Source organism: Triturus cristatus, chromosome 5_2 (assembly GCF_964204655.1).
Source record: "Triturus cristatus chromosome 5_2, aTriCri1.1, whole genome shotgun sequence".
NCBI lineage: Eukaryota > Metazoa > Chordata > Amphibia > Caudata > Salamandridae > Triturus > Triturus cristatus.
Genome location: NC_140588.1, coordinates 211,457,439 through 211,475,769, shown reverse-complemented (window position 1 = coordinate 211,475,769; position 18,331 = coordinate 211,457,439). Strand labels below are relative to the sequence as shown.

The 18,331-nt window shown below is 42.8% G+C and overlaps 1 protein-coding gene across 1 annotated transcript in view; it reads left to right on the top strand.

The window, feature by feature from the left end:
- The window catches only part of GALR1 (galanin receptor 1), a 562,619-nt gene that overhangs the window by 342,389 nt on the left and 201,899 nt on the right, over positions 1-18,331 (top strand). The window contains exon 2 of the mRNA XM_085606586.1: positions 2,004-2,069. Within this exon, the coding sequence (XP_085462712.1) occupies positions 2,004-2,069 (66 nt within the window). The remainder of the gene's footprint in view (positions 1-2,003; positions 2,070-18,331) is intronic.

The following is an 18,331-nucleotide window of genomic DNA, read 5'->3' as shown; positions in this document are numbered from 1 at the left end:
CTTTGGGGGTCCTTAGCATGGCCTTCGTCCCTCCGCGGCCATTACCATTCTGTTTGGTCGCTTTTCCCAAAATGAGCAGTTTTGTATGCAGCAATTGTCCAGGTTCTTTAACAATGATGTCAGGAAAGGTGGGGCATAGAAAACCTGTGCAGAGCTGCAAGTATTTCTGTGCAGGGATACACAGGGTACATTTGAGAGCACCTTGAAATATATGAGCTCGGGATGTGCTCAGTCCATAAAAAAGATTTCCAGGTGCCAGTGACTTCATTAACACATATTAATGCGGATGTGCTCCATACAAAAAAGTTTTATTTTGTAATGCTCCCATCCAGAAATCGCATATTTCAAGCCACTTTAATAGCACATATGAGAGTGTTTCTCCGACAGGTCCTCCGTGTTTTCTTTGAGCCTTAGATCAGAAGATGCCAGGATCCAGCCTGAGGTTAAAAGCAAACACACAACACACAGGCTGGCAGTAGGCATGAGGCAAGAGCTCAGTTCTGGTCCTGCCTTTTCTGCAGGCCCTGGGCTGCTCTGGTCCTGATAAAGGCATGGCTGGCACACTTGAGCCTTAGTAGCATGTGCCAGTCAGGTGCCAAGTATTGCTGTTCCCGGCGTCAGTGTTTTCAGAGTGCTCTATTGATCCCCTCAGAGCACGATAATGATGCAAAATGCTGTAAACAGATACTCTGTGCATGGTAAGGCATGCACAGTGTATCTATTTACAAAATGTATGCAACCCAAGGTCACATAGTCTCATGACCGTGTGACATCATGCCACATGCTCTCAATCATACAGGGAGCATGCTGTAAGCCCACCCCTTCTCATGTCGTCACAGGGTGGGGTGGCCTCAGTGATGCTTACTAACCACACGCGACCCTGTGATGACTTGAAAAACGTTGGGTGTTTCATACAGACTGGATGAGTGATAAGCAGCCATGGAAAATACAGGGCTTATTCCCTAAATGCCTGGGACTGCTTTAGTATATGATGTTGTTGCACATCATTAGTGGATGGTCTCAGCCGCGGCCGCTGCAGGTAGGAGCGATGGGGCCTGGTGGCGGGGTATTTCGAGAGATGACCACGAGGGAAAATTAAATAAATAATTAATTTTCCCTCGTGTTTGTCTCTCGAAATCCCCCCCCATCCGATCCCACTGCCCCACCACTCTTACCTACAGCGGCCACGGCTGGATGGTCTCTTGAGACCCCCGGTAATTGCAGGTCAGTGCTGGCACTAGGTCAGCCCTTACCTTGCTATAGTAAGAAAATAAATGAAGTCCCATTTGGTACTAGCGCATGTGCCTCTTTTAAAGTGCTTGCCTGACTGTCATCATGTCAGCTGAGAGAAAGGAAGGCAGCCTAGGGCAGCAACCGGACTGGGCTTTGTTTATCCTAAGCGCAATAAGACCTCTTGTTGATCGGAAAAAGAAAGAATAGGAAATGTTATGTGGTCTGTGGATGGTAATTAATCTTAGCAATTACCACCTACAACTTACAAAGATGAGTGGGAGGGGCCCAGACGCCCTTAGACAGGAGCTGTCCCTGTGAATGATTACCCCTTTTTATTTTCATTCAAGTTCAATCTTCCTCATTCAATATATTCTTATAGGGAAGTGTGTGGCTATTATTGATCTCTGCCCCATCAGTTTGTTGGTACATCTGTTTGCTTAAAATAATCTCCAATATAGGGTGTCTTTCAATCTGGTCCTCGTTTAATGAACTCTAGCAATCACAACGCATATGAGGGCACCTTAAGGAAGGAGTCTCCACACAACATAAACACCTCATAAATCGTTCACCAAAAGGGAATAGTACCCCATTGCGAAAATCTGCCTTTGTGCTCTAAAGTGTGCTGTAAACTTTGACTAGTAGTTGCTAAATCAGCCATGCTTTTCGATTTTTCTCTTATCTGAAGTTCAGACGGAGAGCCGTTATTTTAACATTGAAAAATATTTTACACAATGTTTAACCATTAAAACATATCCTGTTTATCTTTTTAGGTTCTTAATCACCTGCATAAGAAATTGAGAAACATGTCGAAGAAATCAGAAGCATCCAAGAAAAAGGTAGACGCATTTCAAAGTCGTTTTAACCATGATTAATAAATACAAGAATTACTGTAAGGGTATGGCGTAAATCAAATGGCATTACATGAAGTACAATTGGCACAAACACCAAAAGAAAACTGATCTAAAGTGGTGTATGTTGCTGGTGGAATTCATTCAAAGAGGAGAAATTGTTTACAGGTAAAAGGTGATAGCTGGGAAGGATGACTAAAACAATAACGTAATCAACAATATTGTGTGACAAGAATATCTTTTACAAATATATTGATTCCCTATAATAGTAAGTTTGAATATATAGAAAGAAATATCATTATGAATTAATATGTTAAACATACAAAATATTGTTTCTTATTATATCTATCTATATATATATATATTCACTGAAAAAGCCATAGGTTTCAGGGGCGTTATAGTTAGCTGGACTTTTCACTCGTACAAAACCATTGAAATTCCCCCGTTATAGTTAGTTCAGCTAACTATAACTCGCGCGCCCGCAATGCACTGCTGATGATGTCACATATTACATCACTCATGACATGGTCAGTGACATCACTCATGACATCACTGATGACATCTCAAATGACATCACTGATGACATCATCCAGTAAATGTGTGTTTTTCTGAAAATTACATATGTTTTATATAAGTATTTCTAAAGGTCGATGGAAGAATAAATGGGTATATAAGTGTCTAAATGGATGATTTGTTTTTTAAAAATTGATTGTATAACTGACTGATTAAGTGTATCTTAGTGAATACATGGCTTAGTGAGTAATGTTTAAATATGTAAATATCTGTATCAGTCTCTCACTTTGTGTATAAGTGGCTGCATGGGAGGTGAGTAGCTACATGAGTGTCTATATAGGTTATTAGTTGGTTTTTTGAGTATCAGTATGAGTGTCTGTATGGTTCGGTGGGGGGTATTACGTAGTGCATAGGTGCATGAATGAGTGACTCACTGTTTGTATGTGTTGAAGACAGCATGTGTGCAGGACTGTATGGGTGGATGAGTGTGTGCATGGGTGTGTTAGTGAGTGAATGACTGTCTCAATAGTGTCTTTATGAGTAACTACATATGTTTTAAACTAGTATATGTGACTATTGGTGTATATAAGTGAGTATATGTGAGAGTGAGAGATTGAAAGAGTTCCTGTATGAATAAGTATGTGTTTCTATAAGTGATTGTTTAAAAAACTAAGTATGTGTAAGTTTCTGTAGAAGTAAGTGTGGTGGTGTGTGTATAACTGTATATGCAAGTAAATGGATGTTTGATTCTTTATTAGCATGAGTGACTATGTGTGTGAGTAACTCTATGGATGAGTGGCGTTGTGTAACAGGATGTATAGGTGTATGAGTACATATGATGAGTGAGTACATGTATGAGTGACTGTATAGGACTGTCGGTGAATGAGTGGATGTGTAAGTGGATCTTAGAATTACTGAATAGGTTGTTGTAACTGGTATTGGTATGTCCATTGTTTTGAACATTTTAGTTTCTATTTTTGAATGTGTGTATCAAAGGTTATATTAGGGGGAGAGGAGGTCTGCCACTCTATCACAAGGATGATGTCATCAGTGATGTCATCAGTGATGTCATTTGAGATGTAATTAGTGATGTCAAGAGTGATGTCACTGACTATTTCATGAGTGATGTAATATGTGACGTCATCAGCAGTGCATTGCGGGCGCGCGAGTTATAGTTAGCTGAACTAACTATAACGGGGGAATTTCAATGGTTTTGTACGAGTGAAAAGTCCAGCTAAATGTATCGCCCCTGAAACCTATGGTTTTTTCAGGGAATTTCTAAGGTTTTTTAAATGCTAATTCCTAACTATAACGTGCCTGAAACCTATGGTTTTTTCAGTGAATTTCAAAGGTTTTTTAAATGCTAATTTCTAACTATGCCTACAGAGATAGGACATGTGAAGAAAGAAGAAAAAACGCACAGAAAGAAAAAAAAGAAATGCAAAAAGAAGCAACTGAAGTCCTCAGAGGTAAAGAAAAGTGCAGGAAGAAGGATAACGTGCAGAAAGAGCAAACAGAAGAGCAGAAAGAAGCCTTGTTGCAAAATCATCCTGTACCCTCAACTTTTTCAGAAGGATACTGGTGGTACCTGAGTCTGACTAACCAGTCCTAGAGCCAGTGCTATGTTAAAAGACACTCAGAATACAGTGAAAACACCTACATACACTAGGGAACACTATGCGTTGGGGTCCCCCTGTGATCAGCATGGCCTCCTCTGTAAGCCCCTAGTATATAATAGGGCAGGGGATTAAAACTACCTCTCAAAACGCGCCACAGGGCGTGGTTTGCACACGTCACCTCAGGCCCCGTCACCTCACTTCCCCACTGTGTAAACACGCCCTGTGGCCGTTTTAAGTTGGGAGATTAAGTCCCCTTGAATCCTGAGGGTCCCTAGGGTCCAACTAGACCACTAGGTACCTCCAGTAAGCGCCACAGAGCTGCGTTGCAGAGAGATGTAAAAAGGGGCACGGCCTAGACCACCTCTCTGCAACGCAGCGCAGTGGCGCTTACTGGAAGCGCCTGGTGGGGTACTTGGCCCCCAGGGTCCCTCAGGATTGAAGGGGAAATATTTCCCCAACTTAAAACGTGCCACAGGGCTTGTTTGCACACGTTAACTCAGGCCCCGTCCCCTCCCTTCACCACTGTGTAAACACGCCCTGTGGCCGTTTTTAGTTGGGAGATTAAGTTCATTTGAATCCTGAGGGTCCCTAGGGTCCAACTAGCCCACTAGGTACCTCCAGTAAGCGCCACAGAGCTGCGTTGCAGAGAGGTGTAAAAAGTGGAACGGCCTGGACCACCTCTCTGCAACGCAGCTCAGTGGCGCTTAAAGGTAGCACCTGGTGGGCTAGATAGCCCCCAGGGGCCCTCAGGATTTAAGGGGAATTATTTCCCCAACTAAAAACGCGCCATAGGGCGTGTTTGCACACGTCACATCAGGCCCCGTCCCCTCCCTTCCCCACTGTGTAAACACGCCCTGTGGCCTTTTTTTAAGTTGGGAGATTAAGTCCCCTTGAATCCTGAGGATCCCTAGGGACAAAATAGCCCACTAGGTACGTCCAGTAAGAGCCATTGCAGAGAGGTGTAAAAAGGGGCACGGCCTGCACCACCTCTCTGCAGCGCAGAGCAGTGGCACTTACTGGATGCACCTGGTGGGCTAGTTGGCCCCCAGGATCCCTCAAGATTGAAAGGGAATTGTTTCCCCAACTTAAACGAGCCACAGGGCGTGTTTGCACACGTCACCTCAGGCTCCGTCCCCTCCCTTTACCACTGTGTAAACACGCCCTGTGTGCGTTCTAAGTTGAGAGATTAAGTTCCCTTGAATCCTAAGGGTCCCTAGGGTCAAACTAGCCCACTAGGTACCTCCAGTAAGCACCACAGAGCTGCGTTGCATAGAGGTGTAAAAAGGGCCGTGGCCTCAGAACACCTGTCTGCAATGCAGCTCCCTGGCGCATACAAGAATCAGAATATACCAATCTTGCCTTGACAACCCATCAGAACTTTTGCTAAAACTAGGGGGATAGGGGTTTCCCCCTGTCATTGGGCAAGAACCAGTACCTCTCGACTAACGCTTATTACCTGGCGAGTAAGGGATAGGGGCCTTTCTCCCCTCTTTCGAAGAAAAACTTTACCATAAGGCCATATCCTTGAAAACCGATAAGCTTGAAATTCTGTGAATAGATACTAACAAACACCACCTATCAGGTGACACCGGAAAACTTGTAATATACATCAAATATAGAACCCATGGCATCGTGCCAAGACCGACGAGCACAACGTTCAACAAGGATTGAGGAAACTTTCTCAACTGAACCTCTAACCAATAGGAGCACAACGTCCAAACCAAACCCTACATCGGCAAGAAATACATTCCAAAACTTGGAACGCGCAGTAAAAAGAGAAACCAGCAAATGGTGGGAAGCAGAATCTTTAAAAAAATACCTTGAAGCAGACCGAATCCCACGGGGATTAAGAATACTAATCTTTCCCCCTTCAGACTCCACCAACCCTCAATACATGAAGAAATGGGAGGAGAACCTTAAAGAATGTTCTAATAACATGATCAGACAACTCATAGATCATGCAGAAGAGGAATACAATATAGCAAAAACTGAAGTTGACTCATTAAGCAAACACATAGAGGATTCTAACTGGGGAGAACTCATAAAGAAGAACTACGAGATCCTTAATCAAATCATTGACGAATACGAAGAGGATATCATAAAAAGAAAGAATCGTAAATTCAGGAGAGACCAACTTGACTACCAGTTCGGAAGAGTGTACACTTTTGCCAAAAAGTACGACACGAAACCACAAGATACTCCAAATACTAATAATTCTGAGCAATACCCAGGAACCACTACTAGCTCTGACATCGACTCACCTGCACCGGCATCGGAAGGTGAAAATCCAAGATGCAAGGTCAATTTTTTAGAGGAAGTACTACGTTACCGACTCGGTATGAAAGCCTCAAACACCACAAATACTACAACCGTGGGAGGTTCCCAACAATTTGGACGCCAACAGACACCAACAATCGGCGTAACTACGAGATCCAGAAAAAAGGAGATGGAAAGAAGAACATAATGTCCAGCAACCTAATAAAAAATCTATCCCACATCCAACTATCCGAAAACGAAACCAGTATACTCAATAAGGGACTCTCATTCTGCCCAACTGCCCAATGGTATTTGACCAAAACACAAATAGATCTCTTCAAATTCATTCGCAAACTAAAACTTAAGGTTTTCTTTGCAGACAGGGACATGAGACAGGAAGCGCCACTCATAGCTACTACTTCGGAACTATCAATCCAAGAACTAGAAAATGTGGATTTACTAACTCATCTGAGCGAGGAAGAAAATGACTCAGATACACTGACCACAACTGCGCTGGAACTAGGAATAGAAACCAACATTTCCATAGACAGCAAATTAACCAAGAAATCCACCTTCCTACCACAACTACCGGCAGGGAACAACATAGATGCCTTCCACTTAGCAGTCACACGTGATCTGGAAAAAGAATACACTAAACACCAACGAAAATTAAAATACCTCCCACATAACACCACTCCAGAAGAGAGGAGAGCGATAAAACAACTAAAAGACAGGAAAGACCTGATTGTGAAAGAGGCTGACAAAGGAGGTAACCCAGTCACAATACACATTGATGACTACATACTAGAAGCAAATCGACAACTTGGGGATAACACCTGTTACGAACTTCTCACGAATGATCCCACCGCAGATATCCTCAAATCCATCAAAACCAGACTTGACAAATGGTATACCTTGGGACTTATATCCCAATCAGAAAAATCATTCCTGTACATACCGTACCCCACCATGCCAACCCTCTACCTCCTTCCCAAAATACATAAAGGCACCTACCCTCCACCGGGAAGACCTATCATAGCAGGAATTAATTCCCCCTGCTCACGAATAGGAGAGTACGTGGACAGAAAACTACAGGGACTAATGAAAGAAATACCGTCTTTCATCCAAGACACAAAAGACATTCTGAACAAACTCCAAGATATAACGTGGGAACCAGATTTCATACTAGTCTCTATTGACATTGTTAGCCTGTACACATCCATCGAACACCGCGATGGACTAACTGCAGCACAACTCTCATTATGGACACAATCAGCCAACCTACTGGAAAGCAACAAAATGACTCTTGAAATGCTGAACTTCTGCTTGGAAAACAATGTCTTCAGTTTTAATGGGAAGATATACAGACAGAGACGCGGTACAGCTATGGGAGCCAAATTCGCGCCGCCGTACGCATGTATCTTCATGAGCCACGTGGAAAAATTCTGGCTGTGGGACCATAACTTCGCCGATTTTACCTCACACATAATACTCTGGCGACGATACATCGATGACATTTTATGCATCTGGCAAGGAGATGAAACACTTCTAAAAAGATTTCTGGAAAAACTCGACCAAAACCCCTGGGGAATCAAAACGACTCACACTTTCTCCAAGAAGGAGGTCAATTTCCTGGACGTTACTCTTTATGTCAAAGATAATACGTTACAAAGCAAACTTTACAGAAAGGACACTGCAGCCAATTCCATCCTGCGAGCTGATAGCTTCCACCCTCGTCACAATATCAAAAATATCCCTAAAGGAGAACTTCTGAGGACCCGCAGAAACTGTAGCGAGGATGAAGTCTTCGAAACCAAAGGGAATGAGATCATATCAAGACTATCCGAAAGAGGATATGAGAAGTCCACACTAAAAAACACCATGACCACAGTATCAAAGTTAGATCGCAAACAGATGTTTACAACTGATGGAAAAAGAAAAAATAAGAATGACTCAGCAATAAGATTTATTACAGACTACAGCATTGGTCATCACCAAATCAGGCAAAGCCTGAAAAGACACTGGCATCTGCTACAACACACTCCAAATCTAGCTGATGAAATCAAAACCTATCCGGAGATAACCTTCAGACGTGCCCCGAACCTAAAAGACATACTGTGCAAATCAGAATTTGAGGACAAACGCAAACAAGTTACCACTTTTCTAGACAGACCGCCAGGATACCATACCTGCAAAAACTGTAGTGTCTGTAAACTGAGCCGCAACAAAACCAAAAAGATACTAATGACACAAGGAAAAGAATTCACAATAAAAGAATGGATTGATTGCAATAGCAAATTCTGCATTTATGTGATCCTTTGTCCATGCAACCTACCATACATCGGGAGTACAATCCGACCGCTGCGTATCCGGATACAAGAACATTACCGTAATATCCATAAACACACATCCGGTCACCCCCTGACGGAACATTTTGCAGACAAACATCAACACAAAAAGGATTTCATTTTCTATGGACTGGAGATTGTACACCAGACCAAAAGAGGAGGAAACCGAGAACTGAGACTTCGCAGACGCGAAAGTGAGCTGATCATGAACTTCAAAACAACTGAACTAGGACTTAACAAAGATGCAGAAATGCATGTATGGCTGGGAGATGATTAATTGTATTAACTGAGTGTCCACCTTTTCTGATTGTTTTTTCTCCCTAGGGTGTGATACCATTATGATTAACATCCCTATTTAAAATTCCAGAACTTCCTCTCATTCCCCTGGAAATGTGTCTGAATAGTTTTTTTAAAAAAATCTACACTATATATCCAGAACCATTCCACAGTCCGACCCTTGGCATCCCCTAGAATTTCGCTTTATATTTCTACGCACTTTCTTGAATGGCCAACGAACCATTGGTCCCTTAAACTCAAAAAAATCCCTATAATTTTTCAAACTAGAACTTTATTTGTCTTTTGACTGACTTACATGACAATTAGGCGGCCAATTAACCTCCCCCGTCCCCTTCCCTATCCAAAATGGCGCTCCCGCACGAACCAGGCCACTTCCGGGTCCCGACCCGGATGTCCTTCCATGAGCCCCGCTATTTACGCTGCCTCCGCAGAGCGCACACACAGAACTGAATCAAACAGAACGCTCGTACCAGGCATTAGCCAAGACTTGAGGTAAGCATTGCAACAAAGCTGATATTCCCGTCGGCTTTACCTCCTTCCATGAACTAAGGATATCTTGTTCTCCTTTTGATCCCCTCCCCTTAGAATCCTACGCTATTTTTCTAGCACATCGTTGAAACTTCTATTTCCAGTAATACCCGGTAAGCTCTACTCTGCCCTCCCTTGCCTCTAACGCTTAAATACCTCACTCGTCACGAATACCATCACTGTAAATTATAAATCTGCACGACCACATTACTCGTATTCTGTTATACCCTTAAAATTAAACACGCCCAGTGAAAACGCCTCTCTGATCACGTCTTGCTGTAATCACGTCAAGTCTTGTCACCACTGTATTATCAGTTTTTACTTAACCTCATCAATCAAGAGCACGCTAAACCTTTTACATATGTCCTCACAATACCTCGCCACGTAAATTTAAATACGTCTATCCCGTATGGGACCACAATTTGCCGTGCTGCCGACCTCGACTTTTTGACGGTCGCTTTATCAGTTCACGCATGGAAATACCTAGTGCACGTTAATGAACTCTTTCGAATGGTTACGACCCCTGCAAATCCCTCCTTGATTACTCTATTCACGATCACGCGTACAACCAACCAAGATACTCACCTCGAGCATGTTATTGCCCAACAACCACGCCACCTGATTTTACTTGATCGCTGAATCACGACCACTTGGCTTTAAGCCTTTTCACTTTTCTCGTCGATCATTGAGATATCACCAGACTCGCCTTGCATGCGCGACGACCAGTTCCATTTTAAAGACTAATTTAAATTCTCTCTCTCGTGACAAACCTTACCAACGCAATATCAACTCATCACCTTGATGCCCGTGATCCGGTACAAACCTGTAAATATATAACTTTTACTTATCTACACACCATACATTAATGTTTTGTTGGCCCACAATGTGTCATATATACGTTTCGTCATTGCCGTTATTTCACCAATGTGTCACTTATACTATTTGGCACTGTTTTTATTCACTCTCGTGTTCCATACTCTATGACTTGTCGAAAATTCATACCGTTACGCATATGTGGATCACATTACATTTACCTTGTATATTGATACAAACCACGTGTTTAATTTCTGTCTATGACCCTTACTGACATACCAACTGTATATGACAATGTCTCTGTTCATACACTCAAATGACTTGTGGCATATGGAACTTTTTGACTTCTTTGGTCTTGATGACCTCCAATTACGTCCTGCGATTCTCCTTTTGCTAATATGGACATGCACTATATTCAATATTGTATTGTATCCTATAATATGTCACACATTGTACCTTAAACTTAATTAATTTGGTACCTCCTGTATCGTCCATACTAACCCTCACGTGACCTCTCCAAATCATTAAAACAAACCCCCCCCCCCCTTCCTTTCCTCTTTGGCTTTTTTCTCTAAAACGCACTATCCTTTTCCCTACTAATTCCCCGCTGTCAACCATTACTCCTAAATGTCAATCACACTGTTCTTTCTGCTTTCTTCTCCCAATACGTTTCCACATCTTGACTCACTGGCCTATTTTTCTCTTCAACTCTTGTGCTCAACATCTCACATGCATTCGCATACCCCAAATGTTTTTTACCTACCCTCAAAATGAACAGCCCTGAAGAAGCCCCAGGCCTATAGGCCATGTAGGGGGCGAAACACGTGTTGGCTGTGCCACCCCTTGGTTTTTTCTCATACCCACTCCTATGTGTGAGTGCGAATAAAGGACTAGCTCACGTTTAAATCAACTTGTTTTGAATTGGAATTTGTTCCTCCAAGAATCAGAATATACCAATCTTGCCTTGACAACCCATCAGAACGCATACTGGAGATACCTGTTGGGCTAGTTGGCCCTCAGGGACCCTCAGTATTGAAGGGGAATTAATTCCCCAACTTACAACTGGCCAGGAGGCGCATTTGTAGAGTGCTGCAAGGAGGGGGTGTGGCCTCCGGTGCGATGCCAGTCTTTTATTTATTTTATTTTTTTAAGAAGGAGGGCTGTGTGGCCCCCCTTCTTTTTCAAATTTACTGGCCCTGGGGACCCCATCCCCCAGGGCCTGAACCCAAATTTTTTTTGTTGCAAAAAATAAATTTGGCCCTCCCAAGGCCTTAATCGACCCCGGGGGCCCATACCCCCGGGTCATGGCCTTTTTAAAAAAAAAAATCTTTAGGCGGGGGCTGCGTTGCCCCCCTCCTCAGGCCACTTATGGCCCCGGGGACCCCATCCCCAGGGGCCAGCCTTTGTTTTTTATTATTTATAAAAAATATATATTTATAGAAACACCTAGGACATGCTGGACAAACCGTATGTACCTATCACATGACGATTTGCGTGATATTCATTAAAAGGCGACTATGCATAGAATGAATCCACCTGGAATGTATTTACACCGCTAGTGAAGCCGTGTCTGATGCCCTACCATGCCTAATCCCGACGCCCCCGCCGGTGAGTACTCTTCAAGTAGACACCCTTGTCGTTTATTTATACAGACATGGGTAGCTATTGACGGGCAAATTTAATATACACGCACACCAAGCCATTCAAAGGGGATTCAACAAAAATTCGACCAAACTATGCAAGAAACCCCTCTCACGGTTAATAAAACACACATCCACCACCGGATGTGTAATACTTTTTATTCTACTCTCTGGAAAGGAGACGAACCTCACTTGAGAGTCACAGCGTGCTCCTGGCTGAGCCCAATGCTGTGTTACACCCACCAGTGCCAGCCGAGTGCCTCACACCTCTGTGTTGTATTCCACCAGCTAGTGCGTATGCTATGACACTCTCTAGCCAATGTGCACTGTAACACCACCCCGTGAATATGTCATGCCACACTTGCCTTCGCACGGGTTATATTGCCCCATCTAACGTGCCTTCCTCGTTGCCTATGTTATAACGCACAGCGCTATGCCGTACATATTACAATCTGGGATCCATATCTTTGTCACAGTGCATATGCAACGTTACACTCCCCAGCACATATTTTATATTACAACTTTAGAGACTAGTTAGGTTACACAACACTGCCCTGTGCATATTACACTCCAAGGCGCATATCGCATAGCAGGCGCTAGTGCCTGTGCTATCTCGCACTCTCCAATGAATCTGTCATTGCGCACAATGTATTGCATATTATATTTCACTCCCCGGATCATCTTATATCACACTTTTTGGTGCATAGTTTATACAATATACTATATCTAGTTTTCATTTTCAATCGTGCTCTCAGGACTATGTTCTATATAACACTGCGTCCACCTACCCTTTTCACGGGCATTACATTTTGCGATGGGGGTGGAGGGTCAGGGGGTGTTTCTGCCAAGTGAGCCCGGAGTCACAGTCACAAACGTCCTCTTCTTCCTGAATAAAAGTGAGATTATGCTGCATACTTGTTCATATTTTAAGTAGTTCGCACAGACACACATTTTAAAAACAATGAAGTTCCTAATACCCACCTTCTCTGAACAGTTAGCTTGCTGCCCCATCCACCTCCTCCCTATCCTCTGTTGTCAGAATCCATGGACTAGACTCCTCCCTCCTGCCATGCATGGTCTGATGTGCTGCCACTGCCCTCCATTTAGCATGATGTACCAGCCCACTCCTCCTGCCCTCCATTGCCCAATTCTATGGCCCATCATTGACCTCCTGCTTAGCCTCTGTGCTTAGCTTGCTGCCCCTATTCTCCTTCCCCCTGCCCTCCGATGTCTTTGTGCATGCCCCTGCTCCATCCTTTTTGCCCACCATGTTCCATGGACCTGCCACTCCTATCTACTCTGAGTGTTCTGTTGAGCTGCCACTCCTCTCCCACCTGCCTAGTATTGTCAGATGACTGTAACCTGTCCCTGCCACCTCCACCCTGCCTGTCCACATGCCATGCCCCTATCCCCTTCCTCCTGTCCTCCATGGTCCATTTTACTGCCACACCCTTCTGCCCTCCCTGGTCTGTTGTGCTGCAACTGCTCCTCCTGCCTGCCCCGTGCGGTCTGTTGTGAGGCCCCTTCCCCTGAACTCTCATGTCTGTGCCCAGGTCCTGACCCTCCCTTCTATCCTCCATGGTCCTTTGTACATGCCCCTGCACCCTCCTTCTTGCCCATCATAGCCATTGCGTTGCCACTAACCCTCCCGCTTGCCATGCATGGTCTTCTGTGCTGCCATGGCCCCTTCCACCTTCCCTGTGTGGCCAGCTAGCTGCCCCTGACCCCCTCCCACCTTCCCTCCATGGTCTGTGTGTATGCCATCAGAGTCTCATGCTCTCCATGGTGTGTCTTGTTTCTAGTGCCCATCCTGCCTGACCTCCATGGTCATCTTGCTGCTCCTGCCCTGTCCCCTTTCCCCCAGCCCTCTGTTTCCATGTGCAGACCCCTATTCCCTCCCTCCTGGCTTGTCCGTTCCATTGTAATGCCCCTGATCCATCACTCCTGCCCTTTATGGTCTGTTATGCTGTTATGCTGCAGCTTTCTCTCCTGTCTGTCCATTATGGTCAGCTAGCTACCATTGCCTCTTTTCCCTCTGTTCTCTGTTGTCCATGTGCATGGTCCTGTCCCCTCCCTATTGCTCTCTATGGATTGTTGTGCTGCACTCCCGTCACGCATGCGCTGTGTGGTGTATTGTGCTGCTGCAAACCCTGATGCCTGCCCTGTAGGGTCAGTTTGGTGCACCTCTCCATGTCCCTCCTGTCCTCTGTTATCCGAGTACATGTCCCTACCCCAATTCCTCCTGCCTACCATGATCCAATGTACCATACTTGCGAACATTTTGAACTTGGTAAAAGGGAGATTTTGAAAAAAAACTGGGGTATTGATTTTCCCCTTTGAGTTACATTGAAAAAGAGGAGATTGTAGACAGGAAACAGATCAAATAAAGCCCATTTGAGCTTAAAAACATTGGACGTTTATTGGCTGAAACAGGTCTGTTGGCATGTATGGTTGTACTACCACTGCCTCTTCCTTCTGCACACAATGGTCTATTATATTGCCAGTCCTGTATTGTTGGTTTGTATCCCTTGCCCCCCTTTCCACTGCCCTCCATAGTCTGTTGTGCTGCCACTGCCCTTCCTGCCTGCCCAGTGTGGTCAAATTGTTGCATCTGCACTCTCCTACCTGCCTTCAATTTTCAGAGTCTGTGCCCCTGGCCTCTGCCTCTCAACAGTATCCCAATGAACAACTAGATTGCTAACATTCTATATTCATTACAAAAGCGTGGAACGCATGACGTCATCTTGATGTAATCAAAACTGTAATACCTAGAGTATTTCCTTTAGAAATTACATATATGAGAGGGTCTTATTTGCATCAAAGTATGGTTAGTGCTCTAAAAAACTAAAATGAGGACATATTTTCTGAGTTTTCAAATAGCGACAAAGAACTTTTAAATTATTTGTAATCTTTATGTTTTTTTATCCAGTTGACCACTTGATTAAATGTTGCACCTAGGGGAGAGGATGTGGTGTTACTTCCAGAGCTGCAGACTTTGCAACTGGGGAACCAGGTTGGAGTTTCTGCTTCAGCTCAACATTCTGTGATTCTGGTCAAATCACTTAATCTCCCCATGTCTACAACCAAAATGAATTTGATCATGTGTGATGTAACCTATGCTCATGTAAAGCACTCCAATATCTGACAAGTCTGCACTATATAAAACTGCAAATACACAAAAAATAAGTGTTTTGCACACTTCTGTCATTGGGCTACATCCGGGCTACATCTGGGTGATATTTGTGCTGCATTTGGGCTCTTTTGTCTCTGGTGGCCATCTTGGGAGATTTATTTGTTATGAAGTTTCATAATTTCCTCATTTACTGCAGTCTCCTAAGTAGGAAATGCTTTCAGTTTTTTATTTTGGTTCCATCAAGAAGGCATTTAGATGTGTCACACATTTGCCATAAATTCTGAATGTTAGCACTCTAGTTGCTCATTAGAACACTATAGTAAAACTTCTGCTCACCAGGGAAGTCTGCTGCTGGTATTCAAAGTGCATGTTTCAGTCTGCATGTCAGAATTTTTTTATGAAATAGAAGAGGATTTGATAAGTCAAAATGTGCCCTAATTTTTCTTTCTGCAGAAATAATCATAATTTTTATGGCAAAATGAACCCCTTCATTTTGTTCCTTTGTAAATTAAAAGGTTTTAAGTGTTACCACTTTATTCCAATCAAGATGGCTTCAGGTGTGCCATACTTTTTTCATAAGTAAGACTGTTAGCGCTCTAGTTGTTCGTTAGAACACTCTGGGACATTCTGTCATTGGGCTATACTTGGGCTACATCTGGGTGATATTTGTGCTGCATTTGGGCTCTTTTGTCTCTGGTGGCCATCTTGGGAGATTTATTTGTTATGAAGTTTACTAATTTCCTCATTTACTGCAGTCTCCTCAGTATGAAATGCTTTCGGTTTTTTACTTTGATTCCATCAAGAAGGTATTCAGATATGTCACACATTTGCCATAAATTCTGAATGTTAGCACTCTAGTTGCTCATTAGATCACTGTAGTAAAGCTACTGCTCACCACGGAAGTCTGCTGCTGGTATTAAAAGTGCATGTTTCAGTCTGAATATCAGAATTTTTTAATGAAATAGAAAAGGATTTGAGAAGTCAAAATGTGCCCTAATTTTTCTTTCTTCAGCACTAATCATAATTTCTATGGCAAAATGGACCACCTCATTGTGTTTCTTTTTAAATTAAATGTTTTAAGTGTTACCAGTTTATTCCAATCTAGATGGCTTCAGGTGTGCCATACTTTTGTCATAAGTAAGACAGTAAGCGCTCTAGTTGTTCTTAAGAACACTCTGGGACATTCTGTCATTGGGCTATACTTGGGCTACATCTGGGTGATATTTGGGCTACATTTGGGCTCTTTTGTCTCTGGTGGCCATTTTGGGAGACTTATTTGTTATGATGTTTCCTAATTTCCTCATTTACTACAGTCTCCTCAGTAGGAAACACTTTCAGTTTTTTACTTTGATTCCATCAAGAAGGCATTCAGATGTGTCACACATTTGCCATAAATTCAGAATGTTAGCACTTTAGTTGCTTATTAGATCACTGTAGTAAAGCTACTGCTCACCAGGGAAGTCTGCTGCTGGTATTGAAAGTGCATGTTTCAGTCTGCATGTCAGAATTTTTTAATGAAATAGAAGAGGATTTGAGAAGTCACTCAAAATGTGCCCTAATTTTTCTTTCTGCAGCACTAATCATACTTTCTATGGCAAAATGAACCCCCTCATTTTGTTCTCTTTTTAAATTAAATGTTTTAAGAGTTACCACTTTATCCGAACCAAGATGGCTTCAGGTGTGCTATACGTTTGTCATAGGTAGGACTGTTAGCGCTCTAGTTGTTCTTTAGAACACTCTGGGAAGCTGCAGTAGAACACAAAGGAATCAACTGACAGTCTCTGCCCTTGTTGGATATACATGTTTTACTGAGAATGTCAGACTTCATTCTCACATGACTGAGAAAGATAATGTGAATTTACAGAAAATATGCTCTCAGTTTAGCTCTGTGGGAAAAGCATGAGAAAATAGATTTCTCTCAAACATGATTCATGATATCACAGCCGAAGGCTTTTTCACATGGTAAAATCACCTTAGAACACACCACAATTCCTAAAATGAGTATGGTACCATCAACACATGATTTATAATGTAACTAAAGTCTTAAAACCTTCTATTAACTGCAATGCTTTTTAATGAGGTGCTATCATGTATATTGGTCCCAAGATGGCTGCCAAAACTTCTTGGATGAAGTACTGACAGCCAATCAGATCTCACGATGAGATGTGTGGTTAGGCTCTGCCCAGATATAGATGTCTTTTTAACTCTAATTTTCTCAGGAACTACTGAACGGATTTACACCATTTAAGCAAAAGGCACGAGTCTGAACTGAGGACTACCTCTTTGCTAAATTTGGTGTAATTCCATTCAGCAGTTCAGGCTGTAGCTGCGTCAACAGGTCCTATGGGAAAATGCATGGGGAAAACGCGTTTTGGGACCCCCCCTTTTTTCTCAGGCCCCGCTTGATGAATCACCATGAAATTTTCAAGATAGGAGCGGACCAGAGCTGGCCAAAAGTTTGGAAAAGTTTGCGAAGATTCGTCAACCGGCGCCAACGTTATTCTAAATAGAATGTTGCGGATTTCCTATGGAAAATAGGTCCTAACTATAACTACCTACTGGCGACTGGCAGTAGGTAATATATATATATATATATATATATATATATATATATATATATATATATATATATATATTCGCAAGCACTCTTACACTCCGCGATTCTGCCACCAGCCACGGAAAAAGAGCACGTACCACAATCCTTTAAGATCGATAGTTTTTTAATGTCCTTAGGTTACATCCACAGAGTAGCAGCCATTACGCGTTTCGTCCCTGCTAGGGGACTTGATCACATGACGCTGAACCACCAATTGTGTTGCACTTTTAAAGGGAGTAGGGCATGGTGTGTTTCGACAGTTTTTTTCACAAATGAAACATTGAAACTTTACTCACAGTCGATTGATTTCATCATTGTCCACATGTCTTTAACACTTCAGCTCTTTCGAGTTTGTATAGAGATTATGATATAGATTTGAATATCAGAATGATTGATCTTATATTTATCGTATCATGTTTAGAAAGATTAAAATCTTCAGAATAAATATATAAATATATAAATATGTAAACATGCATAAATAAATAAATAGAGCAGTCTATAGATTTA